We start from the raw sequence: 25,646 nt of genomic DNA, 5'->3' as shown, positions 1-25,646 counted from the left end.
AAGACACAGATGGCAGAGCCACACAGATACATCCACAGAGCCAGAGGACATGGGCAAAGAGACGAGCTTTGGCTTACCACAAGCTGGTTTCTTTGCAGAAGGGCTGGCAAAGTCCTAAGTTATTTAAACAGTATCGTAAAACAAGCCCCGCAACACAGCATATACTGCACAACACGAAGGCACAAAGTACAGTGCTATAGTACCATTACCACCTGGTGCTCAGGACACACCAGCAACTTCGGGAACTTCGGTGGCTTGGGGTCTACTATGCACCCATTCTGGATGCCCAAAAAGTATATTGTCCACTAAAGATTCTACCTTAAATATTACTCAATAGGTGTTTGCAAAAGTGCATTTAAAACATGATCTCAAAAATAAGACTACGTATGAAAGCTGAAAAAAAAAGTCTTAGTAGTTTTTTGCCACAATAACTATATTTTAATCGTGGAGATCTCATAAAAACATATCCAGCAATTTCTAATTACAGCTGGTGATTTAAACCGCTTGTTTAAAAGCCTTGCTGGCAGGGTTCCTGTGAGCACCATGTAAGCACAAGGCTGCGGGTGCTCAGGGTCCAGCTGCGGCAGAACCCTTCCACCACAGAAGCAGGGCACCAGCCCAGGACCACACACTGGGTGGGAGGGGTGATGGCCTGGCTCGGCTCTGCACCTGGGACGGGCCTGCTCTCCGTGAGGAAGTAGGGTACTGTGCAGCTTCTCTACAGGAAGGGAGTCCCACACCACTCCTCCTTCATACCCTCAAGAAATAAACTCTCCCCAAGGTCCCGGGTTCAAAGGTCACCCTTCAACTCACGGTTGCTACACTCTACCTTGCTTCATGCATGTCCCCTAGAAGACTGAACCAGTATTGCTTACCTCATCATTGATGACCTCAGACTTTCCTTCTTCCTCTTCCTCCTCCTCCTCCTCCTCCTCCTCCTCCTCTTCCTCAATGTCCAAATCATTCTGCCTAAGATATGCCTGTAACGGGGCATAATGCTTCTTCTTAAAAGCAAGGAAATCCATCATGTTCCCCTGGAGGTGTTGCAAGAAAAACAGTTCGACCAGGCACTCTCGGAAGGCCTCCCGCAGGGCCTCCATCTCCCTGTAGTGGTAGTCCAGGCACCGCTTCCTCATCTGCGCCATCTCCGCAGAGGCTGGGGGGATCTCTTCCAGTTTCTTGGGAGCCTTCTTCACCCCTGAGCTCCCCACAGACGAGAGCGGCAGGCTGGAAAGGCCGGGGGGCATGGCAGTTCGGGAAGGGCTGGTGGGAGGTGGTGGAGATGTCATCCCAAACGCAGGAGCCCCCCCAACCCCAGGCAGCAGCAGGCCGGGAGTCCTCTCAAATCCCAGAGGCCGGCTCAGTGGCTGCCCCTGCAGCACCTGCTGCTGCTGAATCAGCTGGCCCTGGATGATACTGCTGATCTGGGGAGGCAGGCTGGCTGTGGTGATGTGGCCTGGGCTGGCCAGGGGCTGCAGGCTGGCTCCTCCAGCAGCTGCAGGGCTCTGGGGTCCCAGGTGGTGGATGGTGCCTCCTGACTGTGCGTGAGGCTGGGACAGTCTCCGCTCTCGTGCTGCAATGGGCGCTCCAGCATGCTGGAGCTGAACCTGGGCCCCCGGGGCCATCTGAGTGAGGCCTGGAGCCTCCTGAAACACAAAGTGCCCGCCACTGGACGGGCTCAAGCTGATCTGCCTCACAAGCACGCTGGCGTCCACAAAGCCTCCGGTAGGGCTACTGCTGCACATACCCAGCCCAGGCCCAGGGGCCCCTGCACGCACATTCTGCAGGGCCTGCCCAGGCCCGGTGCTGGGCTGCGTAGGGCTCTGTGTCTGCACCTGCTGGGACAGGGGGGACGCAACCTGAATGTACGAAGGAGAGCCATGCTCAAATCGCCTCTGCTGTGCACTGAACTGGAAACCTGGAGAGGTGGGACTGGGCAGCGGCAGAGGGGCTAGCGTGATCTGCTGGTTTCCTCCCACCACAGGGCCCACGCTTTGTAGGGCAATGTTCACATTCTGCCCAGCTGCAGGACTCCTGCTCATCAACTGCTGTATCTGGTAGCCGGGGGACTGGGGGGCAGACGGGCTGGCCGACGGAGCAAAGGGTGCTGCAGGGGATGGCGGCAGATTTGGATGGGCCGACTGCTCCTCCTCACTGGCGGTGAAGGACCTGGACCTCTGCAGCTGATGTTGGACGTTCTGAGGACCACTGCCATGGTGCATCGTCACCTCCCTCTGGAGTCCAATGTACCGTCCTCCTAGAAAAGCAAAGTCAGAACTGAGTCACTGGAAAGAATATGGAATCGTGACCACCACTGAAAGAACTGTTCCTGAGCAGCACAGAAGAGGCCACTCTGAGGGATGCTCCCACTGTCATCTGAGTCCAACAAGGCATCTCACTACCTCACACCAAAAGAGTCCCAGGAGACAACATATACACTGCCCACAACTCCCTCTCCTCGCTCTCCTCCAGTTATTCAAGATGCTGGAGAGAAAAAAAAAGGGAAGAAGGTGCGCCCCCCACCTACCACCCCAAAACAACAGGAGGCTAAGAAAGCAGAAATCCCCTACTTCAGAAAAGACCTAGAAACTCCAGCACTGAACCCCATGCTGAGGCAAAAGGAATCTCCTGGTTCTGTCACCTGGTCCCACTGCCCGAGCACTCTCCTTATTCCCTCAGCAGGTCAAGCCTCTGGTAGTCAACCAGCTGGCCCAGGCTGGACCATCAAGCAACCACCCAGCTGCCTGAGCTGCCCCGAAGTACAGACCAGCGACAGTGCTGGAAACAAAGCTGGCAGCAAGGGGCCCCACCAGGGTAGTGCCAGCCTTCTGAGCAAGTCTGAGACAGTCACCACCGTGGTGAGGACAAGAAGCCCTGAGGCTGGGCGCGGAGGCACATGGAGGCAGGAGGATCCTGAGGTCAAAGCCAGCTTCAGCAATTTTGCGAGGCTCTAAGCAACTCAGTGAGACCCTATCTCTAATAAAAGACAAAATAGGGCTGGGGCTGGGGCTTAGTGGTCGAGGGACCCTGAGTTCAATCCCTGGTACCAAAAAAGAAAGAAAAAAAAAAGCCCCTGGCTGGTGGTGGCTACACATGACGACTCCACTGGGCCAGCCGTCCTCCTGCCCACTATGCCTGCTGTGCATGCTACATCACCCAGGTAGGCCAAGTGGGTGGCCAGAGGACAGGTACCACCACTGCCTTTGCCCGGCATAGTGGGCACATTTATAATCCCAGTCTCAGCAACTTACCGAGACCCTAAGCAACTTAGGGAGACCCTGACTCAAAATAAAAAATAAAGCTGGGCTGCCGCAGTCTGGCTGGGCACAAATCACGAGCCACTCAAGCAGGAACAAACTTTTATTTCCAAACTCCCGCGAACGCCACCCATGTGGCCTTCTCCAGGACACACCACACAACAACTGGAACTCCCTCCACCGGAACTTCACCAACCAACACGCACTCTCCAGAAATCCCCATGAGAGCTCAACAGCGAACTCTCCAAGAATCCCCACGAGAGCTCAACCACAAACTCAACAGGAACTCCGCGAGAACTCAAAAGTACTGGCAAAATGCTAGGCGCCATCCCAACTCGGCTGTGGCTCTCAACATCTCCCCCTTTCTATTTAATTAAACAACAAGCAATGTGGCTTAGGGACAGTGCCTGTCTTAGGCTGTCCAATACTACATATGGTCCTTACCCATCATTGGATGAGCGGACCTCAAGGCGTCAGCCTCCTGTCTTAGGTTGGCACCATTGCAATTGTATCTTACCGGTCATTGACTACTGGTCCAGCATACAGCCATACTTGTGGATAGGCCTTTGCACCAGTGGGGGGGTGAGGTTCTTTGCCTCACCTCTGTTGGCCCCCAAATTTGCCTTTGCACCATCGATTTGCTTGCTCAAAGGCTAGCTGTTTAATTAATGGTATTGCTTGTTCTGTATCCCAAAAAACTCTGGTAGCTGTTTGAATAAGCCTATCTACAAATTCAGCATAAGATTCATTAGCTCCTTGTATTACCTTAGATAATTGACCTTGTAAATCTCCATGTCCTCGTAAAGTCTTCCATGCCCCAACCACATCTGCAGCAATCTGTGAGTATATGGCAGGATCATATCCAATTTGTTGCTATTGACCCTCATAAGGTCCCTTTCCTAACAACATATCTAGATTTCTCTGAGGATAACCGGTTGTTGCATTTCGCCTAGCCGTCTCTGTGCAAAATTCCTCATTGGCAACCTTCCATAATAGGTATTGTCCTCCATTTATCACAGCTTTACACATATTAGTCCAATCTGCTGGCGTCATGTTCAAGTTGGTAATGGATTCGACCATGCTTACAGTGAAGGGTGCTTGAGGACCATAGGTTGTTACAGCCTCTTTTAGCTGCTTCACTGTTTTGAAATCTAAAGCATGGTGAATTCGTTGCCCTCCTGCCGTCTCAAATACAGGGCATGCTAATTTTTTTGAGGTCCTGTCTCAGGATCCCATCTATCAACTACGGGGGTTGAGGGCCACTCAGCATATGTTGTCTCCATAGGCAGAGCTGTTGGTTGGACACTTATGCCCTCTGGTGATAGAAAGATGTTAGTAGCAGCCTCCTGTTGTAACTTTTCCCCTGATGGCTTTTTCTGCTCTAAACTTTCTTCCCCTTTCTATCTAGAGAGGCCTCCTTTTTTTCCTGATCTGATATGTCTTCTACCATAATCTGAACTGAAAGCTTTGGACTAGGCAAACAAAATCGTATCATCATCCACAATGGCAATGTGCCAACTGGCAGAGTTCCTGGTTTTTCTTTTCCCTGTCCCTTAAATCTTCACCATGATGGTCCCATTGTGATATATTCAACAACTCCTCCTTAAAAAGCCATGGGCTACATTTTTGTATTGTATCAACATATGCCCTAACTGCTCTCTTGGTTTTACTGGGGTGCCTCCTTCTTCTAGCATTTTACTTAACACTCTTTCGGTTTGTTTTTTTTACTAATTTCTAATCCCATATTTGTGCTACAAGGATAATGCAACCCAACAAGATAACACAAAACAAAACCGAAACAAAGTGAAACAAAAACAGAACAAAAAATCGTTGTATCAACTTTCCTATTTTCTTGAAATGTATATTCGTGGTCTATCTCTATCTCTTCCTCAGGGGCGAACCACTTCAAACCTTGAGCCAACCATTTTTCCTAGTTTGCCTGAGAAAATTCTAGGGACAGGCAGCTTGAAACAAAACAAATCAAAACAAGAACATATTGTTTTTTGAAATGGTCACCCATTCTCTCACCTTTCCTCAGGGGCGAGCAATTTTACTTACCCCCAAGCTTCAGGCGTCCCCATACGGGCCACCAAATGCTGCAATCTGGCTGGGCACAAATCACAAGCCACTCAAGCAGGAACAAACTTTATTTCCCAACTCCCCCGAACACCACCCACGCGGCCTTCTCCGGGACACACCATACACCAACCGGAACTCCCTCCACCGGAACTTCACCAACCAACGCGCACTCTCCAGGAATCCCCACGAGAGCTCAACTGCGAACTTTCCAGGAATCCCTGCGAGAGCTCAACTGGAACTGAACGGGAACTCTGCGAGAACTCAAAAGTACTGGCAAAATGCTAGGCACCATCCCAACTCGGCTGTGGCTCTCAACACTGAGCGTGGTAGTGCACGCCTGTAATCCCAGAGGCTAGGGAGGCCGAGGCAGGAGGATCACAAGTTCAAAGCCAGCCTCAGCAAAAAGCAAAGTGCTAACAACTCAGTGAGACTCTGTCTCTAAATGAGATACAAAATAGGGGTGGGGATGTGGCTCAGGGGTCAAGTGCCCCTGAGTTCAATCCCCAGTACTACCCCCACCAAAAAAAAAAAAAAAAAATTGGAAAAAAATTAAATAAATAAAAATTAAAAAAGTGAAGTGCTAACAACTGAGGATATTACTTAGTGGTATAAACACAATAAAACAAAACCGCCTTCACACCAGGCAACCAGGAAGATAAAGATGTCCTCAGGACCAATGACAGGGACAGGCATGGTGAGTGCTACCCTCACTGGGAGGCGTGTCCTAGGACTAGGACCTGTGGCTCACTCTTCCAGGATGGAAAGGGGAAAGGCAAAGACAAAGGAATTTGCTATTAAACTGGGTTAAATGTACAATTCTGCATTTCTGTAAGTGAAAATAATAAACACTGTCCTTTAAAAAAAAGAAAAAGAAAAAGGGGCTGGGGCTGAGTGGTAGTGCGCTTGCCTAGCATGTGCGAGGCCCTGGGTTCAATCCTCAGCATCACATAAAAACAAATATATAAAATAAAAGTATCGTGTCCAACTACAACTGAAAAATAAATATTTAAAAAAAAAAAAAAGACACTGCTGGGCACTGTGTTGTGCATGTGTGATCCCAGTGACTCAGAGGCTGAGGCAGTTCAAGGCCAGCCTGGGCAGCTTAGTGTGACCCTAAGCAACTCAGTCAAAACCCTGTTTCAAGACTAGGTGACTAAGTGCCCCTGGGTTCAATCCCCAGTACCAAAAAAATAATAAAGAATAAATGGAAGATGCATAGAGACCATCTCCTTCAGCACAGATGAGAAGACCATTCCAAGTCCGAGCTGTGACAGGGCCCAGGAGCCTGGCAGAATCAGGTACACGATCAACTAGTTCCTGCAGACCAGAACGAGTGCTGTTGATGGCGACAGCTAGGCTGGGTGGAGGTCTGCAAGGCCATACCACAGGCACCAGAGCATGGCACTGCTCCTGCCTCAACTGAGCGCTCCAGGCCAGGCAGCCAGCAGCTGGGGACAGGTGCACACCCAGCACCCCACTCTGGATCAGCAGGCCATTTTCCAGCTGTGCTGGTCCTTCCCTTGGCTCTTGCCTAAGGCAGAGCTGCCTGCTCTACTGCCCAGCAGACTGAGAAGGACACACAGCCTTCAATCACCAAAGGAGAGCTTCCACTCCTCACCTGCCGGGTCAGCTTCCAGGACTGTAGATGCTCTCTTGGGAAATCCAGAGCCCTCTCCTGCGTCAGCCACCATGCAGACACCCTACACAATGTGCACACCTGTAAGCCCAGCAACTCTCGAGGCTGAGGAAGGAGAATCTCAAGTTTGAGGCCTGTCTAGGCAACTTAGTAAGAACCTATCTCAAAAAATAAAAAGGGATGGGGATGTGGCTCAGTGGTAGAGCACCCCTTGCTTCAATCCTCAGTACTGGGGTAAGAGGGGAAAGACAAAGAGAGAAAAAGGAGATAAAGAGACAGAAAAGAAATCCTGGAGCAGAAGGTAGAAATGGCCTTAGACCATTTCTGAAGACCAGAAAAAAAAGGGAAGAAAGGAAGGAAGGAGGCAAGCAAGCAAGCTAGCTGGCTGTAGGAACCCCTCCCACTGTGGACCCCTGCAGAAGACCTGCAAGCTCTCCGAGAGGCTTGACACCTAAGAGAGACAGTAGTAAAGGTCAGTCTTCAGGACAGAGGAGAGGAAGAGCAGGGGAGACCAGGACACAGTGTCTAAGGGGATAGGAGGGAACTAGAGAAAACAAAAACCAAGAGCTAGGCGCAGGAGAAATGCTGGTGCAAGGGGACCCACAATGGCAACTGTAGCCAGCTGAGAGCCAGGGTCCCAGGGCAGATGCACAACAGTGCCCCACACCCGGTGGGCAGCTGCTGTTGGGGCACAGCCAGTTCCTCCCCTAAAAACAAGCTTCCAAGAGAGGCACAGGAGGAGATCTGAAACCTGAAGGCACCACCTGGCACCAGCATAGCCTGTCCTCACTGAGACTTCTCACCCAGCTCCCTACCTTCTTGGGGCTTCTGTCACCCTGAGCTGAGCTGCACGGTCATCCTTCCTCCCCCACAAATCAAACAAAAGCCCTTTTCACCTTAAGGAAATCACTGCTAAGCATCTATTTAACAGCTTAGAAGAGAATGCTCAAACTTCCCACTAACAAAAGTAAACAAGCAGCAGTACACACCTGTAATCCCACAGCCTCAGGAGGCTGAGGCAGGAGGATCACAAGTTTGAAGCCAACCTCAGCAACTTACCAGGTCTTGTCTCAAAAAAGCTCTGGGGATGTAGCTCAGTCAGTGATAGAGACCTTGCCTAGCATGTACAGATCCCTGGTTTCAAACGACTTAGCATCAAAAACAAAAACAAAAAAAGCAACACAAACTAAAATGAGTATCTCCCTAGACCAGGAAACAAGACGTGGAATCACAAGTGGCACGCGAGCTGCTCCTGCTGCTGAAGGCAGGCATGGGAAGCAAGGTGGGCAGATGCAGAGCGTTCATGGGGTTCACAACCCCAAAACACATCCAGTGGGCACATGCCATGGATGCCACCACTTACACTGCTCTTCTCCATGACAAGCTTGAACATTCTCTTCTAAGTAGATGTTTGTTTGTTTGCTGGTCTCAGTAAAAAGGCCTGAGGTCCTAGCTCAGGGCAACCTGCTTGCCTCCCACATGCAGGATCCTGGGTTCCATCCCTAGCAGAATTCAGGAAATAAGGTACAGGTACTCCAACGGGTAGCAGAATACCACCAACAGTAAAGCCTTTTTAAACACTATGTTTCTAATTTTAACTCGGTTTTTAAAAACTGGCACATAGTATACGTACTACTCTTATTACGTATTATTACAGAGCAGTGCAATAATTCAGTACCACAATTTCTGTGTCCTGAGACACTCACCGTGTCTGTGTGTTGGGACCCTGGGATGTGTAGCAGTGTGCCACAGAGTAGGAGACCTCACCCCTCCTGTCTCACCGCATCTCTGCGCAGCTACCCAGCCTCTCTAACCCGCCATCCACTTCCCAGGCTCTAGTCGCCACTGTTCAATCATCCATCTCTGTGAGACCAACTCTTAGATGCCACCAATAAGGAAGGGCTGCAGCACGTCTTTCCACGTCTCTGACTTTACTTAACAGACGTCCCTGGGTGCACCCACCTCGTCATCAGACTCTGTGTGCATGCTTTGTGCACCTGCAAGCAGGAGCTCAACCACAGAACCACTCCTAGTGCCATCCTCTCCAAGTGAGCACTCCATGTCCACACACTCTCTGTGAGTTCACCCCAACAGGCACCTAGGTTAGGCCTTACCCTGACTACTACCAACAGAGCCACAGGAGACCGGCTGTCTGTGTCCCCTTGGGATGCTTTCTCTTCTTTGGATGAGATGCTGGGTTATGTAATTAGTTCCTTTTTTCATTTCTTGAGAAACCTGTACACTGTTTGCCAAAATGGCTGTACTTATGTACATTCCCATCCACAGAGTACCGGAGTTCCCTTTTCTCCACATGCTCGTCGAAGTTTCCTTTTTCTTGATACCAGAGATTGAATCCACAGGCTCCTAATCACTGAGCCACACCCCTAGCCCTTCTTTTTTGTGTGTGTGTGTGTGGTACTGGGGATTGAACTCAGGGGCACTCAACTACTGAGCGACACCCCCAGCCCTCTTTTGGATTTTGTTTAGAGACAGGGTCTCAACTGAGTTGCTTAGTGCCTCACCATTGCTGAGGCTGGCTTTGAACTCATGATTCTCCTGTCTCAGCCTCCCAAGCCACTGGGATTACAGGCCTGTGCCACCATGCTCAGTCCTTTTGATTTTTTCATTCTGACACAGGGTCTGGCTAAGTTGCCCAAGTAGCATTGAACCTGCGATCCTCCTGCCCAGCCTCCCAAGTGGCCGGGCTCTCAGGCATGGCCCCTGCGCCTGGCTCCCCAGCAATTCCTTTCTGTCTTCAGTCAAGCCATTCTAGATGAGATGATTCCTCGCTGTCGTTTTGATCTGCATTTCCCAGATCATCAATTTCAACTCAGTTTTAACTCTCCTGATTTTAACAACTCTACAAACTGAGCCATGAACAGACACACTTGCATCACTAGAAACCAAAGGACATGACACCGGCAGGTCTGGCTTACAGTCCTGACAGATGCCAGGTGCACAGTCAAGGAAGGCAGAGTGAGGGGGAGCTCCTGGCAGGTCTCCTGGGTGGGGCTGGTGCTGGCAGCACCTGTGTCTCCATCTCTCACAGGCAGAACAGTGCAGCCAGGGCACCCCCGGGGTCCCAGGTGGGCCACACAAATCCTCTCCCTCCCCCACAAACACCCTCATCCTTCAGAAGCCTGCACAGAACACTTTGCCTTCTGCTCCAGGGAGCTGCAAGCCATCTCCACACTCCCCTGAGCACTGGCATGGACACCAGAATGGAGCAACCAAAATGCCAGCAATGCCTGTACCTGTTCAAATGATGCCTTCCCTGCTGCCATGCAGCAGCAGTGCTAGAGACAGCGAGGCCTGGGGTGGAAGGGGCTCTGAGCATCTGGAGGGCAGGCAGTGTGCGCAGTTGGCTGCAAAGCACCTTCTCTGTGTCTTTTTAAATTTCTCATAAAAAGAACTTGACAGGAAAAAATAGTTTCTGTGTGAGATGGTAACACTAGAGGCTGTGTAACAAGTACAGAGTTGTTCACGCAACATCCACGCGTAGCTATTCTATTTGTCATCTCTAAGAACTGACCTGCTGGTGCTGCAGTGGACAGCAGGAAAGCAGGAAAGCTTAGCATTCTGGCAAGGGTAGCCGAAGGACAGAGGGAGGACCAAACTACTAGTGACAACCTGAGGAGGGTTCTGAACCCATGAAAATTTCATGGGTTCTGAACCCATGAAATTATACAACACTTGCCAAAATTCTCAGAACTCAATACCAGAAAATCAATTTGGCTATGTATAAATGTTTCTGAACACAACCAAGATGGCAAAGTGGGGCATGAAAAGATCTTTCCTTCTATTCCAACATCAATGATTTTCATATTGTATTTTTACCATATAACAATGCAACAAGATAAACATTTCCATTGATGAGAAATAAAGCAGAACCCATGGACAGGGATAGGGCTGAAGTTGTAGGCCAAGGATGCTGGATCCAGAAGAAAACACCACGGGCCAGGGTTCCAACCTCGAAGGCCCTCCACCTGTGACTACAGAGCAGGGCCAGGCTCCCCAAGCGAAGCCAGGGACTCAGTCATTGTACTTCCACCAGTAAAAAGTAGCCAAGAAGCTCACAAGCTCACAAGCTGCACGCCATGCAGGGCACAAAGCAGTGCCTGGCACCTGGCACCTGCCACAGTGACATCTGCACTGGAACAAATGTGGAACCTCAATGGAAGTCAAATGGCCTACTTATAGCATGGGCCTTGGAGGCTAAGCTATAACAGAGAAGGAAAGATTTCTTCCCAGAAGCTGGGAATGTAGTTCAGTGGTAGATCACTTGCCTGGCTTGTGGGAGGCCTCGGGTTCAATCCCCAGTACTGAAGGGGAAAGAAAAAAAAGATGAAAATGTGTCCACACAGCATCTGGAACGTTCCTAAAACAAGCTGGGCATGGTGGCCACATCTGGGATCCCAGCCATTCAGGAGGCTGAGGCAGGAAGATCACAAGTTCAAGATCAGCCAAAACCAAAAGAGGTAGGGTGTAGCTCAGTGGCAGAAAACCCTAGGATTGATCCTCAGTACCACCACCAAAAAAAGCTGAAGCTGAGAGGACAGCGAAAGCAGGAGACCTGCACACAGGACAAATTTGATCGTCCACCTGGAGTCAACACCAAGCCTCCAAGGCCCATCTGCAGGAATGGACTCGAGGCCCCAGGCCCTAGAGCCAGACCCTCCTGCACTCCTGACCCCCTCCCCCAAGGCTCAAGACCCCACTCTTACTCAGGGTCAATAGCACATCAAGACTACACACAGTGCTGCCTTGTTAATAACGTCCCCACTGATCCACCTGTTTTAAGAAACAGCTTCCACCAAGTGACTTAGCCAACGGACACTCACTGAGGGCTTACCATGTCAGAGACAGTCCGACACACTGAGGACATGACTGAACAAGGCACAGTTCCTGCTTCCACAGGGAAAATCAGGCAATCAACAGAGCCACAGGTGTCAGCTGGTCAAGGTGATGGGAAGGCAGGACCCTATATGGGGTCAGACAAGCCACTGCCAGCAGGGAGGCCCAGGAAGGCCTCTCTCAAGTGGAGTTCTGAAAAGAGAACTTACTGGGTGATAGGTTCATGGCTATGCTGGGACCCAAGGTCCCATATCCTGAGCCAGGGACAAGGAGCAGGGGTCGGCCACAGGGGTGGTACAAAGCATTTCACAAAATATTTCAAGGATACCAGCTCATTTCTAAGGGAGATGAGAAACCACTGAGGGTTCTGAGCAGACAAGTACAGGATCGGACTTCCACTGTGAAAACATCAACTATTTGCTGCCGAGGGCAAACTGTAGAGCTTCCCTTTTGAGAGCAACAGGCAAAGTTCTGTGGGACCAAATTTAGCCCAAGAAAACAATCATTATCAGGGGCTTTTGTCTGTTTTTGGTGCCAGGCATGGGACCAAGGCCTCTGCATGCTAGTCCACCACTGAGCCACAGCCTTGGCCCCTCCAAGGAGTTCTAAAGCTATGTCTGAAATGAAAGGACTGCAAAAGAGGCAGGCATGGGATGCGAGATCAAGCCTGACCTCACAGTCAGGACAGAGTGATACCGTAACACACAGTCGTAATCCACAGTCATACACAGGATGAGACCACCTTCTGTGAGAACACAGCAGAGGGATGGGGCAGAGCTTCCCAGGACCCACAAGCTGGACAAGGCAGGGTGAGCTGGGACCTATCAGCAGCCGAAAAAGGACGTGGGGGTCAACAGGAAACCAAAAGTATCCACTGAAGCTGGCCCTAGAGAACAAGGGAACCGCGAAGGGAGCGCAGGCTTGGGGGCTCAAGGACCTCTGGCAGAATGCTTGGAGGCTTCATACTCGGGCAACTACACTGCGCAGGGCCACGAAGCTAGCAGCCAGCCCAGCACAGGGTCGCAGAAGATGCACAGCCCGAGGACCGCAAAGCCGCAAGCTGCGCTGAGCCAGACCGGCAGAGCCCGAGCACCGCGTAGCCCTAGGGCTGCACGGCGCCAGACCCACGGCCGCACAGCGCCAGGACCGCATAACGCCAAACCCGCAAAGCCCAAGGACCGCAGAGCGCCGGAATCGCACTGCGCCGGAAGCTACAGCGCCAGACCCGCAGAGCCCCGGGCCCGCACAGCCCCAAGGACCGCATAGCCAGGGCCCGCACAGCGCCGGGACCGCATAACCCCAAGGACCGCACAGCGCCAGGTCCTCACAGCGCCGGGCCTTCACAGCGCCAGGACCACACAGCGCAGGGCCCGCACAACTCGGCGCGGGCACACAGGACTCCGACCCGGCCCTCCTTGGGCACAGACGACGCGCCGCGGCCCAGGCCCACAGGTCGCCCCCTGCCTCTCGGCCCTCGGCCCCGCCCGCCCGCGACAAAGCGCCGCTGCGGCCTGCTCCAGACGCGACGCGGGCGGCGGGGCCCACGGCGGCCGCCCAGATAGCTGCCGACCGGCTCCCCGCCCGCCCGGTCGCGGCCTCCAGCTCACCGTGGGCCACGGGGCTGCGAAGCACAGCGTCCAGACCGAAGAAGGCTTGAGCGCGCCGCAGCCACTCGACGCATCCGGGTCTGCGAACGCAGGAAGCGGCGGCGCGACGGCGCGGCGGCTACGGCAAGCGGGAGGGACGCGCGGCGCCCGGCCCGCCTCGCCACTCCTCACCGCGCGGTGGCGCAGGACGGCGAGGACGGCTGGCTAGAGAGGCCGGCGGGCTCGGGCGAGCACCCGAGGCTTCGGGGAGGGCCGGGGCGTGGCCACAGCCTCGCCTGAGGGAGCGGCCGGCGCAGGTAGAGGACTGGCTCGGGAGGCTTCGGGCAGCTCTGGGAAGGGCTCGGGTGGGCCGCGGCCAGCGGTCGTGACAAGGCCTTCGGCGTCATTGGGCACCAAAGAAATGCAAATCCGAGCCAGGACCAAACTGGGCTTCGCTCGGGGCGCTGGAGAAAAGCGGCAGCAGCGCAAGCGGGCGCCGTGGGCAGGGGCAGAGGGCGACGCAGAGGGGCTGGCGCGTCCCGCAGCCGCGGGCACACCTGGGCGCCCGCGAGGTCAGTACTCTTCAGTCCCTGCACAGGGAGCCTGCGGAACAGAGCTGCCTTGCCAGGGGTCGGGGATCAGGCAGGGAGCGACTTCAAACGTCCGTGGGATTTTCATTTGGGTTATTAAAAATGTGAAATTAGTGCTGATAGTTGCACGACTTGGAGAGCTTACTGTCACTCTTTGTACACTTTACATGAGTGGATTCTGTTGAGTACAGGAGTGCCCACCTGTCATTCGAGGGACTCTGCAAGCTGAGGCAGGAGAATGGCAAGTTCAAGACCAGCCTGGGCAACTTATAATGAATGCCCTGTCTCAAAATAAAGGGCTGGGGACATGGCTCAGGGGTTAAGCACCCCCGGGCTCAGTCCCAGTAAGACACAATGATTGATGCAGGTGCACACGCCCACACGTGAGGTATGCTGGGGACAAAGGAGAAAGCCCTGGCTGTGAAAGGGCCCGAGTGGTGGAAGGGGTTCCAGCACACCAACGGTGGGCTCCCCCTCTGGACACTATGGTGGCAGCAGTGGAGAGACGTAGTTAGAAAGGGCAAACTCCAAGCCAGGCTCCAGGCAGGCACTCTGGGACAGAGAGGAGGCCCAGAGCCTGGGGACACAGAGTGGCGTATTCCAGCAGCAGGCCAGCAGCTGGCTGAGGCCAGACGGGGGCTTGCCTGCCCAGGCAGCCATCTCAAGGCACAGAAACAGGGGTGCCCGCTGGGGTCTAGGGAGAGGACAGGGTAGATACAGTGTGCTGCCCTGGGGCTCCAAGCACCTGGCCCTTCCTGCCCTGCCTCTCATGGAGGGAGCAGGTCTGTGTTCCTCAGCATCTTTCCTGATGCAGCCATTTCCCACTTATGTCTCTTAACCAAAAAAAAAAAAAAGTGAAAACAAAAAGGAAACAAGGACTCACTAAGCAAAACATACTTATTTAATAAGAAAATTGCTTCTTTTAAAAAATAGTGTCTTCACGTGCCAAGGCGTGCACAGGGAGCTGGAGCAGAGCTGGCTAGGCGGCACTCCTGAGATGGGGACTGGAGACAGCATCCTGAGGCAGCTCTGGGTTCCCGGTGCTCACAGCAGGCAAGCTGCACCATCTTACCTCCAGCCCCACAGCCTCAGTCAGTGTCTCCGTCCCCGTCCCCTTCGCTGCCGTCCAGGGGACTGGGGACCTGTGGAGGGGCAGATGGAAAGGACTGTGAGGCCAGCACTTGTGCGCGCGCGCGCACACACACACACACACACAGCACACACACACACACACACACACACACACACACACACACACTTTCCTGCATGTAGGAGGACCCACCAGCTGAGCAGCGTCCCCCAGCCAGGAGTCTGACGGATAGCTCCTTCTTGTTCTAAAATATACACTGTACTAGGTCCCTTGCAGAGCCCCCTGCACCACACTGCCCTGCCGGATGGAGGGGAGCAGAGTCGCCTGAGCGGGTCAGGGGTGGGAACGCCTGGCAGCTGAGCATTGGGCACAAGCAACCCTTGCTTGCAGCAAGGAGACCTGGACTCAGACTGGCCAAGAGCATAATCCAGCACTAGCTGGTGAACCATGCCTACAGGACACAAAACAGTGGGAAGAGAGGGAGGCAGCCAGTACCAGATGGAGGCAAGTTTCCAGGGCACTGACCATGCGGTCACACGCCCTGGGCCCACCCCTCCAGCTGCATGTGAACTTGGGAAGTGACACTTGCCCATCTATCTACTAGGAGGAGGAGAAGCACTACTGCCCAGCCTCCCCACATGCAGGCTCTGGGCCTGCACCTCACAACCAGTGCCTACCTTGGTGCCTGTCCGGGCCGCTGCAAGCGCAGTGGCACTGAAATCGTGGATGGGCAGGGTGCTCAGCCACTGGGCCATGGACCGCTCGTCCCGCTCAGTGCTGACGATGGTGGGGTAGATATGCTGCTCCTTGAAGGCCGCCACCTTCCCCTCCTCCTGTGCCCAGTCCAAGGGCTCATGCAGCCCATCACCGCCAAAGCGCTGGTTGTACTTCTCGAAATGCACCCTCTCCAGGACCAGGCCAAGCCCTGGCGCTTTGGGCACATCCACCTTCTCCTCCCCCCAGCTACGCTCCAGCACGCTCTCCGGGGCATAGCCCTTCACAATGGCCACCACCAGGCCCACCATCTTCCGAATCTGGTGCATCATGAAGCTCTGGCCCTTCACCTTGATGACGGCGAACTCCAGGCCCTCACGCAGGAAGGGCTCCTCGCAGTACATGTCCAGGATGTAGCGCCGGGCACTGGGCTCCCGCGGCCCCTTCTGCGAGGTGAAGTTGTGGAAGCTGTGGGTGCCCTTGTAGCAGGACAGGAGTCTATTGACAAGCCGCAGGGTCTCTGGGCTCAGGCGATAGGTCTCGTCCTGCACGTCGCGGTCCTTATGGGCGAAGGCAAAGGTGGGCAGCATGTACAGGTAGGTCCTGGCATCACACTTGTTCTTGGAGTTGAACCCACCCGTGACCCTCTTCAGCCCTGGGGGGTACACGAGGAGAAGCAGGTGAGCATGATGCAGGACTGGCTGCCCACTCACCACGCTGAGCACAAAGCGCTACTAAGAGTTGGGCTTTTGGAGCCCGGCACAGTGGCCACACCTATAATCACCACAACTCAGGAGGCCGAGGCAGGAGGGTGGCGAGTTCAAAACCAGCCTCAGCAATGGTGAGGCCCTAAGCAACTCAGTGAGACCCTGTCTGTAAATAAATTGCAAAATAGGGTGGGGATGTGGATCAGTGGTTGAGTGCCCCTGAGTTTAATCCTCAGTAACCCCCAAAAGAGTTGGGCTTTTGGGTCCTGAATTCCTATCTCAGAATGAAACACAAACACAAGCCCAACAGAAGCATGTGGGTCTGCTAAGGCTGGTGCTGGCAAGGGTGTGACGACACTGAGTGGCGGCCAGCCTCTGGGTGGCCCTGTGGCCTGCACATGCGTGATCACGAGCCGACTGAGAAGTGCTGCAGTGGCCAGGGACACTCTTGCTCCAAGTCACGCTACTGACACAGCACTTGCAGCAGAAAGACTGGACACAACCTCCAGGCCCACAGGAACAGACCAGAGGTGGAGAGAAAGCAGCCCTGGACTCAGGAGCAAATTCCAGAAGCTGAGCACAGGCCTTTGGTGAGGAACTGCTCAGTAAAAGGGCAAAACACAGGCTGGGACAACCAGGGCGTATGGCTGCACTTGCACAGGAAATCCTTGGAAGAATAAGGAAGAGCCCGGTGAAGTGATGCACGCCTGTGACTGTAGCAACTCAGGAGGCTGAGGCAGGAGGATCCAAGGTCAAAGCCAGCCTCAGCAACTGAGTGAGTCCCTGAGCAACTGTCTCCAAGTAAAAAAAAAATTTTTTAGTAGTGCTGGGGATTGAACCCAGGGCCTTGTGCATGTGAGGCAAGTACCCTACCAACTGAGCTAGATCCCCAGCCCTAAATACAAAAATTTTTTCACAGTTTGCATTGTGTACAATCTGTTAAAGGAGATTGAGAAAGTGGTCACCAAAAAAAAAAAAAAAAAAAAGCAGCAGCAATAGAGACTGTGATGATCTATGCCACCCAAGGCCTAAAACCACCTGGCCCTTCAGAGAAACCCCAGAGCAGGACTGGATGGCTCCCGGGGGCAGTGGCCTGCATGCACAGGAAGCTGGGTTCATCTCCAGCAGCACCAAAGAAAGAAGGACACCCCTAAGCAGTCACCAACAGACACAGATCACAAGTACTAACCAAAAAAGCTGTTAATTAAATGGAATAAGGAGCATCAGTTAATCCAAAAGGAAGGGGGAACGAGGCACAGAGGTCAAAGGGGAAAAGAGCAGGACGGCAGTCTGCACAGTCACACCACCCAAACAGCACAGGCCAGGCACGCCACTTGCAAGGCAGAGGTGGTCAGGCTTTTCTCTCCTTTTTGAAAAGGCCTTCCCCAGCACTAAAGAACAAAGACTTGGGTGCAGCTCAGCATGCAGCCTGCACAGGATCCTGGACTCAACTCCTGACACCACAGACCCAAGAGCCTAGAAATCCCACTCATCAGACCTGCTAAAGAACATCTCCTCTGTTCGGACCATGGCCTGGACCGTCACACCCAGCTCTACAGGACAGGTGCAGCAGGAGGACCCGGGGCCGGGGCCCAAAGGAGGCAGGAACACTGAACTCCAGATGCAGGACTGAGCAGCTGCTGTACTCTCTGGCCATTCCCAGGGACATGGCAAAAGGAGGGAGGCCTACACAGCCTCCAGTCTAGAAACCACCCACCCCTGGCTACAAGGCTTACCCAAAATCCTGATGTGGGAGGGAAGGTGGCTGTTGATCTTGTCTAGAATGTCATCAATCAGCCACACCTTCAGGGACACTACCTGGCCAGCTGCAGACACACCCTGTAAAAGGAAGCAAAGTGAGGAGTGACCTGGCCCTCCAGCTCAATCTATGGCACACTGGTCCTAAGATAAGAGGCCAGCAAATGCCCCAGCCCGCACACAAGTCCTGCTTCTCGAAGTACACCAAAGGCAGGAATTCACTGAGAAGGCAGTGTCCACACCCACAAGGTTAGGGCACAAAGCTTGCTGCAGATGACCTAGGGCCCAACAGAGCACTGAATCAAGGAACAGACTAGCCCTGGGCAGTCAGGAAGCAAAATCCCATGTAAGACCCGACTCCCAAAGATTCAGGAAGAAAGAAGGTACAGTGTAAACCACAGGACTGGAATGAGCGCAGCCAGGAACAGGCTCCCTGTCTGCCACAACAGGAGACGCCTGGGCACTGAGAGGGCAAGGTTCTGCACAGGCCAGGAGGGGCCTCTGGGAACACAGGCTCAGACGTGGGGTGAAAGCTGACTGACTCCACACTACACCCAAGGTGCAGGCACCACACCTGCAATCCCAGCACCTCAGAGTCTGAGGCAGGAGGGTTGCAAGTTCCAGGCCAGCCTCAGCAACTTAGACCCTGTCTCAAAAGTAAAAAGGGCTCAGGATGCCGCTCAGTGGGAGAGCATCCCTGGCTTCGATTCCCACTGGACAAACGCCCACGTTTGGAGAGGCCCTCTTCATCAGCTCAGGTACATTTTAACAACTTCTACCTTGAAGACAACTGGATATGTAGTCGGAAGAATGAAATAGAGAGTAAAGCACTAAGACCATAGAACTGCGTCCCAGTCACTGGCGGCGGAGGCCCGGGAGGTGCAAGTCTGAGGCCAGTCTGGGCAGCATAGTGAGACCCCTGTTTACCAAACAAAAATTTCAAAACCCCACAAACAACAATAGGAACCACAGAACTACCTCTGCTTTGGGACACCAAATCTATCACTGTCCTCATGCCCTGGAACTGAAATTGCAGACCACGGGTTCCCCACACCTCCCTCTAGGGCGCTCTGACTCTGGGTTCCTGCCTAGCCTGCAGATCCAGGAGACCCACATGCCTTTGAAACTACGTTTCTCGGAACAAGATCCAAAATTTTATTCAGATCCCCAGGGGACCGTGACCCACAAATCGCTGTCCAGGACAGACCCTGGTGCCTCAGGCAGCCTGCAGGCCAGGCAGGCAGAAACCAGGGATGAGAGCCAGCTTGTTCCCATTACTGGGTGCCACCAAGAGGCGCATGCTCTCAGGCCCCGTCATCCCACCTGCCCATACAAGTGCCCTAGGTGACACACCTCTAGCTCTAGGGCCCAGGCCCAGGCACAACAGTCCCATGCTGGCTGGGGCTGAGTCCAGGAGGGGTCGTAAGCCCATCAGAAACGTATACTGGCTCAAAGACCTGGCACATGCATGGGACAGAGTACACCCATGAAGAGTCCATGTTGCTCGCGTGTTGCAGTGAGTGCATCCTGCACACACTGAGCAAAAGCTGACAGTCTACCATGTACGGGCCCTCACATGTGGCTCCTAGACAGCACACCTTCATTAGCGTGGCCTTCGTGACCACAGCTGTGTCTGCATCCAGGGGCTGATGTGGATGGATCTAAAGCACTGGTCACAGCCACTGCACCACCTGCGGAGGCAAGTCTACCTGAGACAAGTGAAAGGAGAGTGTGAAGGCCAGCAAGGACACAGTGGGGCCAGCGGTGGGCACCCGATGCTGCCACTGTGAGCTCGTCCTGCTCCTAGACTTCAAAGAGAAAGGTCTTTTCCATTTAGGCTCATCTATGCCTGTCCTGCCCACCAGGGTCCTGACAAACAGAGCACCAGGATGGCAGGCAGCCAAAGCTGCTGGTGCCCACAGGCAAGGGGCAGGGAACACCACCCACCTTGTCAGTGCGGGCACAACGCTGGAAAGACATTTTCCTCATATCTTCCCCGTGATTCTCAGGAATGCAGCCTGCCTGGACCAGGGCAGATACCAGGTCATCCTCGATTGTCTTGAACTGTGAGGACCCCACATTCCTCTGGAAAAGAGATGGGACACTTCACTTCCCTGGAGCCTGCAGCGCACACACAGCCAGCAGCTGGGGATGAGGGAGTCCACTGTGCCCAGTCTCTGCGTGGTCCACACCATAGCACATGGAGCGCAGCAACCCACATTGTGTCACTGGCATCCAGCCCACAGAGGGCAGCCCCACCCTGCCACTGTACCCGACAGGTGACAGGGCCTGCCAAAGCTTGGTCTGGCATAGCAGCTTTTACTAACCCTTCAGCTCCTGGAAAAAGCAAGTGAAAGCTGTAGAGGCAACTGCAAGGAACAGGCAGACGCCTGCTGCTTGATGAGCTGGGTGGAGAGATGGGGCCTCCCTGCCCTCAGCAAAGAGGCCGGTGGCCCTACTGACCTTCTGCATCCAGGAGCTACACAGTCCCTCCTCTGAGCCTAAGTGTGCCTGGCCCATTTGACACCCCATTCAGAAGGTGCTGTGCACCCATCCCAAGAGAAGGAGGTGAAGTCACCAGCTCAGTCAAGGCCACATGCAGGGAAGCCACTGAGATGGCCCACCACCCTGGGAGATGACCTGTGTGCCCTGAGGACTTGGGTCCCTTCGTGAAGCCACAGTGGTGCCAGAAGAGCAGAGCTGAACCCAGCCAGCCTTTGCCAGGCATAGTCTCACCTGCATGCCATGGTAGCCCTTCCCTGAGTAGGCCATGAGCAGTACAATCTTGCGCTTGGGCAGTTTTCTTGGCCGCTCCTCGTCCTCGCTGCCCCTGAGCCTCTTGGGCGGGTACTGTGCGTCCTCCCAGATCCAGCCACCTCGGGCCTTTCTGTCCTGCTGGTGTGAGGCCCGTGCTGGGTGCATCTCCTTCCCGGCCATGGTGGGTAGGCTGAGAGGACACGGGAGTGAGTGGGCCAAAGCAGGCAGGGGCAACAGGGTGCAGACCTGACAGGCTGTACCCATCAGGCCCATTCCAGCCCTCACTGGGGACCTTGCCCAGGGGTGGCCTAGTATGGGCTGGTCATGGGGCGGGGTCCTCAGCAGGGATGGGCAGCACAGGACTGCAGGAAGCAGGGCCCTTGTAGGATCGCAGCCCACGGCAGAGGCAGGCGGCCCATGGCAAAGGAGAATAGCAAGGGGCAGGAGGTGAACAGTGCAGGGAGGAGGGAGCAGCGGTGGGCAGCCTGGGGCAGCGGTGGGGCATCACAGGCAGAAGGGGACAGAGGCAGCCAGTGACAGCCGGCACAGAGCGGGTGGGCAGCGCTGGGCGGCGTGGAGCAGCAGGCGGCCTGCCCGGTCTTTACCCGGGCGCGCGCGGACCGGGGCGCGCCGGCCACCGTCCCCAGGCTCTCCGCAGCGCGGCCTGCAGGCCTGGGACACCCATGCGCGGCGGGCGGGGCTCCGAGCTCGGATCTTGCGCAGCCCCAGTCCCAGGAGGTCCTCTGACCTCCCCCGGCCCTCCTCCCGCCGCCCGCCGTCCTCGAGTCGGCCCAGCCCGCGCGCCGGGACCTGAAGAGCGCCCACCCTCCCCACTCACGGCCGCCGACGGAGCCGAGGCCGAACACGTGAGCCAGGGCGGAAGCGGGCGGGCGCCCAACGGCAGCCGAGCGGGGACAAAAGTCCTGCGCGTCAAGGTGAGGCGGAGCCGGAAAATCTGGGGACTGGATGGGGCGGGGCATAGGCCGAGGCTCCCTCCCAGGCCCCAGTTACCAAAGGCCAAGGCCCACAGCAGACATCCACAGAAGAGACGCGCTTGGCCCTGCCCTATCCCAAAAGGGAATCCATTTTGTTAGGGTTAGGGTAAGGGTATGAATGAGCCACTGTGAGAATTCCTAGAATAAACAAGTGATCATATACTAGCTGACACATTCATTAACTCGCCCAATCCTTGCGCCCTCCCGAAGTGGCAAGCACCATCGTCACTCCCACGTTACTGAAGAGGATCCTTGGAACAGAGAGGTACATCCCATGTCCGAGGTCGCACAGCCACACCCCTGGCACTGACAATGCACCCCGGTTCCGGTTCCTCGCATTTTCCACCCACTGGCTTGGCAGGGTGCAGACAGCATGGGGCCCAGGATTCCTGGCTTATTGTGGATATTGATACAGCACTTGCCGTTGCCAGGCACAATTCCAATCGGTGTCACGCTAGCTGGATCAGTCCTCGTGGAACCATGGATAAGGCTGTGCTGTTTCTCCACATTACAGTGGGGGATGATGAGGCACAGGGCACTGAAGGGGCTTGTTTGGCATTCAGACCCAGCCTTCACCTCTACTGTATTTTATTTGCAGTGTTAGGGGCACCGAAGCCAGGTCCTCACACGTAACAGGCAAGCTTTCCACCACTGGGCTACACCCCAAGGCCCCAGCTGCATCTCTGCTCCTAACACTGACTACTTATGCCTCTTGCCAACCTTTTATTTGTTTGAGCAAGGATGACATTTTTTAAATGCTGCCACTTTCATTTCCTTTAAATGGAGAATGTTTAATATCATGGAAAGCTCATTACATTGTTCTTGTTTTTTTGCCAAAGACTAGTGTACAATTTTCCAGAGTCAACGTGGTCCCTCGTCAAGTACCCACAGCAGACAATGTAAAGGTCAGTCCCCCCGTTTTCTGAATACCACGTTCACCCTGAGCACCCTCAACCTGCATTCCTTTTGACTCTCTTTACTTTCAGAGATGAGAAGTGTAGCTGAACTCTGCCCCACCCTTGCTGACTCCCAACTCCGCTTTCCCACTTGCCCTCACAAAGGCTCCCTCCCAGATGATCCAGGACCCTCTCCCCTACTCAGGATCCTAAGATGAATCACATCTGCCAAGTCCTTCCTACCAGCTACAACATGCTCCCAGTTTCCCAGGAATCGGGGCCTGCACACCATAGGGGACCTTGACTCAGCTGACCTCATGCTTTAATTTGGGGCAGGAAGGAGCCCTGTAGGTACACAGGGCAAGTATGTTCCATCAAGAGTGCAAAGTCCCGGGGCAGGAGCATGCCAGGTGGGCTCCAAGAAGGGCTTGCTCCCTCCTAAAGGTGGAGGATTTAGGGCCAGGGGCATCCACCTAGAGCCTGTAGGGTGCCTGCTGAAGGAAAAAGCCACAGGAAATAAGGCCAGAGTCTGGGACCTTGTGGACACAGAAGGTTGTGGCTTTGGTGCTGAGTAACCAGGAGACCAGAAGGCCCAATAGATGCCCCTTTCTGGGACCATTCATGGACTATGTGGAGTGGGTGAGGCTGGTGGCCAGAAGGGGAACAGGAGAAAGTGACCCACCGTGCATGACAACTCCCAGGCCATCTCACCTGCCATTATTCTAGGAGGGAAGGGTCCCAAGCATAGGCATACAAGAGCACCTGTCCTGTCACAGAGGAGCCGGGATCCCTTCCCAGAGCAGCCGGGATCCCTTCCCAGAGCAGCTCTCTGTGCCTTTGCAGCTTGAGGCATCCGCGAGACACACCTCTCCTGGTAGGAGCACAAGCTGGGCAGTTCTGCGTCTGCTGGGGCCACGGTGTCCCCCTGCAGCCAGCAGAGCACAACCCAGCCTGAGGCGCTGTGCTGTGCCCTGGGAGGTCAGTCTCCATCCCAGGCAGCCCCTCTCAACACACTAAGTCTCCTGACCAGTCGCAGCAGTCAGCAGCCAGCAGCCAGCAGCCAGGTCCAAGCAAGGTGCTCCTATCTTTGCCTCTGATGCACTCCTGTCCCCCACAATACTCTGTACTGGCCACACCTGCTCCCTCCTTAACAGATGATGGTGTCACCTCCTTAACAGATGACGGTATCACCTTGACTTGAACCTGTCTGTAGAGGGCAAACTGAGGCCCAAGAGTGGGGACAGAGGCACAGGGTACCCTGCTTCTGTGCTAGAGCAGGGACCGTACACCCTCCTGGCTAAGAGCACTCACCCTGGGCCACCTCTTCCCCTCAGGCTCCAGTGCACATCGCCTGCCCAGGCTGGGGAACTCAGGGTGCCTTCAAGAAAAGGACAAGCCATAGACATGGGGAGTCCTCAGTAGCTCCCAGGCTCAGGCAGAGGAGCAGGTGGGCACAGGGCAGTGAGCCATTCTGTGTGATGGGATGGTGCACATGACCACACATTCGTCAAGACCCACAGGTTGTGCACACACCCCCCCCCAAAATGAGCCAACACCCTGTCTGGTGGCTTCAACAGCACCTCCCAGGACCATGGCTCCTCAGCACAGGACGCCAGGGTGCAGAGACAGCAATCCACTCTGTGGGCCTCCCTGCTTAGTGCAAACCTACAACTGCTCAAGTGTGAACCCAGAACACCAGGGCCCTGACACCAGCAGGCATGTCCCTCACAGCAGCAGGGCCCCAGCCCGCCCCGCCTACCCTGCCCAGGGAAGTTTCTTCCCAGCCGAGAAGCACCTGTGTGTGCTTCAGGTCTCCAGGGCTCCCCAGGCAGACCCTCAGACTCTTCTCAGACTTCCAAGATCTGCACCTCCTACTTCCTCCAAGATGCAGCCTTCCAAAGAATTGCATTTAATACTGCAGTTACTTTCCTTATGAACACAGCACAGGTTGGCCGTTGGCCTCTCCACTCCAGACATGGGCACTTACAGAGATGAGTTGAAGAGGGGCCTATGTTAGTGCATCTGTTACTGGGGTACCTGTAGAACTGAAAACCTGGACTTCCTGAGCAAAAACACTAACCTTAGGATCCCACAATAAAAGGACAGAATTAGCCCACTAAAATGGGCAAAGGAGCTGAGGCAGGAGGATCAGTTTCCAGGGCAGCCTCAACAATGCCATGAGACCCTCTCTCAAAATAAATGAAAAGAGAAAGGGCAAAGGAGCCAGTACAGTGGCCACGACTGTAACCCCAGCTACCTGGAGGCTGAGGCAGGAGGACCAGTTGCCAGGGCAACGTAGTGAGACTCTACCTCAAAATTAAAAAGGACTGGCTGGGGCTCTGTGGCCAAGTACCCTGAAGGTTCTCACAGTGTGCAGGGGTCCTGGCAGTGTCAAGGGCTATGGCAGCTCCTGTGTACAACAGGGGTTCCACCTGACCCTGGACACCGTGCTAGTCCACCTCCCAGAGGACTCAAGCCAGTGGATGCCCTGGGCCCCACTACTCCCCTCAGCCTGGGGGGCTGTTTCCATTAGGAGGGAGAAAGATGGCATGAATCCAGAAAGCTGTCCCTGGGTCTGGCTCTGACTGGGCTTTGCTCCCAGAGCTAGGTGAGCTGCCGTGAGGACCGTGGGAGGCCCCAGAATCCTCACTTGGGCTGGGGGACACCATGCTCCACAGAGGGACCCCACACCTGAGAAGACAGCTGGACTTGGAAGACAGTGGCATA

At 54.5% G+C, this 25,646-nt stretch overlaps 2 protein-coding genes across 21 annotated transcripts in view; both read right to left on the bottom strand.

Annotated features, from left to right (window-relative positions):
- The window catches only part of Ep400 (E1A binding protein p400), a 96,670-nt gene extending 83,079 nt beyond the window's left edge, over window positions 1-13,591 (bottom strand). For 10 of the 18 annotated variants that reach the window (XM_078039419.1, XM_078039420.1, XM_078039429.1 and 7 more), the window contains exons 1-2: window positions 13,434-13,590; window positions 876-2,257 (exon numbers count right to left, since the gene is read on the bottom strand). In XM_078039419.1, the coding sequence (XP_077895545.1) occupies window positions 876-2,222 (1,347 nt within the window). In that variant the 5' untranslated portion in view covers window positions 2,223-2,257; window positions 13,434-13,590. Of the gene's footprint in view, window positions 1-875; window positions 2,258-13,433 lie in introns of all 18 variants that reach the window. The other 8 variants (XM_078039424.1, XM_078039425.1, XM_078039423.1 and 5 more) reach the window with 1 other exon arrangement.
- Window positions 13,592-14,881: 1,290 nt separating this feature from the next.
- On the bottom strand, window positions 14,882-25,517 carry Pus1 (pseudouridine synthase 1). 3 transcript variants are annotated; one of them, XM_013363369.4, is made up of 6 exons: window positions 21,867-25,517; window positions 21,008-21,218; window positions 20,219-20,356; window positions 18,250-18,352; window positions 15,770-16,461; window positions 14,882-15,144 (listed from the first exon to the last, which is right to left on the bottom strand). In XM_013363369.4, the coding sequence occupies exons 2-6, from the start codon at window positions 21,206-21,208 to the stop codon at window positions 15,091-15,093; spliced, it is 1,188 nt and encodes a 395-aa protein (XP_013218823.1). In that variant the 5' UTR covers window positions 21,209-21,218; window positions 21,867-25,517; the 3' UTR covers window positions 14,882-15,090. The 3 variants fall into 3 exon arrangements, with proteins under 3 accessions (XP_013218823.1, XP_005336400.1, XP_013218822.1); XM_005336343.5 differs by lacking the exon at window positions 21,867-25,517 and adding an exon at window positions 21,634-21,860; XM_013363368.3 differs by lacking the exon at window positions 21,867-25,517 and having other exon boundaries at window positions 21,008-21,627.
- Between the last annotated feature and the right edge of the window lie 129 nt (window positions 25,518-25,646).

Source organism: Ictidomys tridecemlineatus, chromosome 2, assembly GCF_052094955.1.
Source record: "Ictidomys tridecemlineatus isolate mIctTri1 chromosome 2, mIctTri1.hap1, whole genome shotgun sequence".
Classification (NCBI taxonomy): Eukaryota; Metazoa; Chordata; class Mammalia; order Rodentia; family Sciuridae; genus Ictidomys; species Ictidomys tridecemlineatus.
Note: the sequence above shows the minus strand (reverse complement) of the source record. Positions and strands in the feature narration are given on the sequence as shown.

Bases quoted from the DNA above. Each gene is read 5' to 3' on its own strand.
- Pus1 (XM_013363368.3), bottom strand. From the start codon at position 21,301: ATGGGCCTGATGGGTACAGCCTGTCAGGTCTGCACCCTGTTGCCCCTG. The intron at 20,357-21,007 runs GTGAGACTATGC...TCTCTTTTCCAG, and splicing joins AGGGCTACCATGGCATGCAG to AGGAATGTGGGGTCCTCACA. The intron at 18,353-20,218 runs GTGGGTGGTGTT...TTCCTTTTACAG, and splicing joins GTTGTGCCCGCACTGACAAG to GGTGTGTCTGCAGCTGGCCA.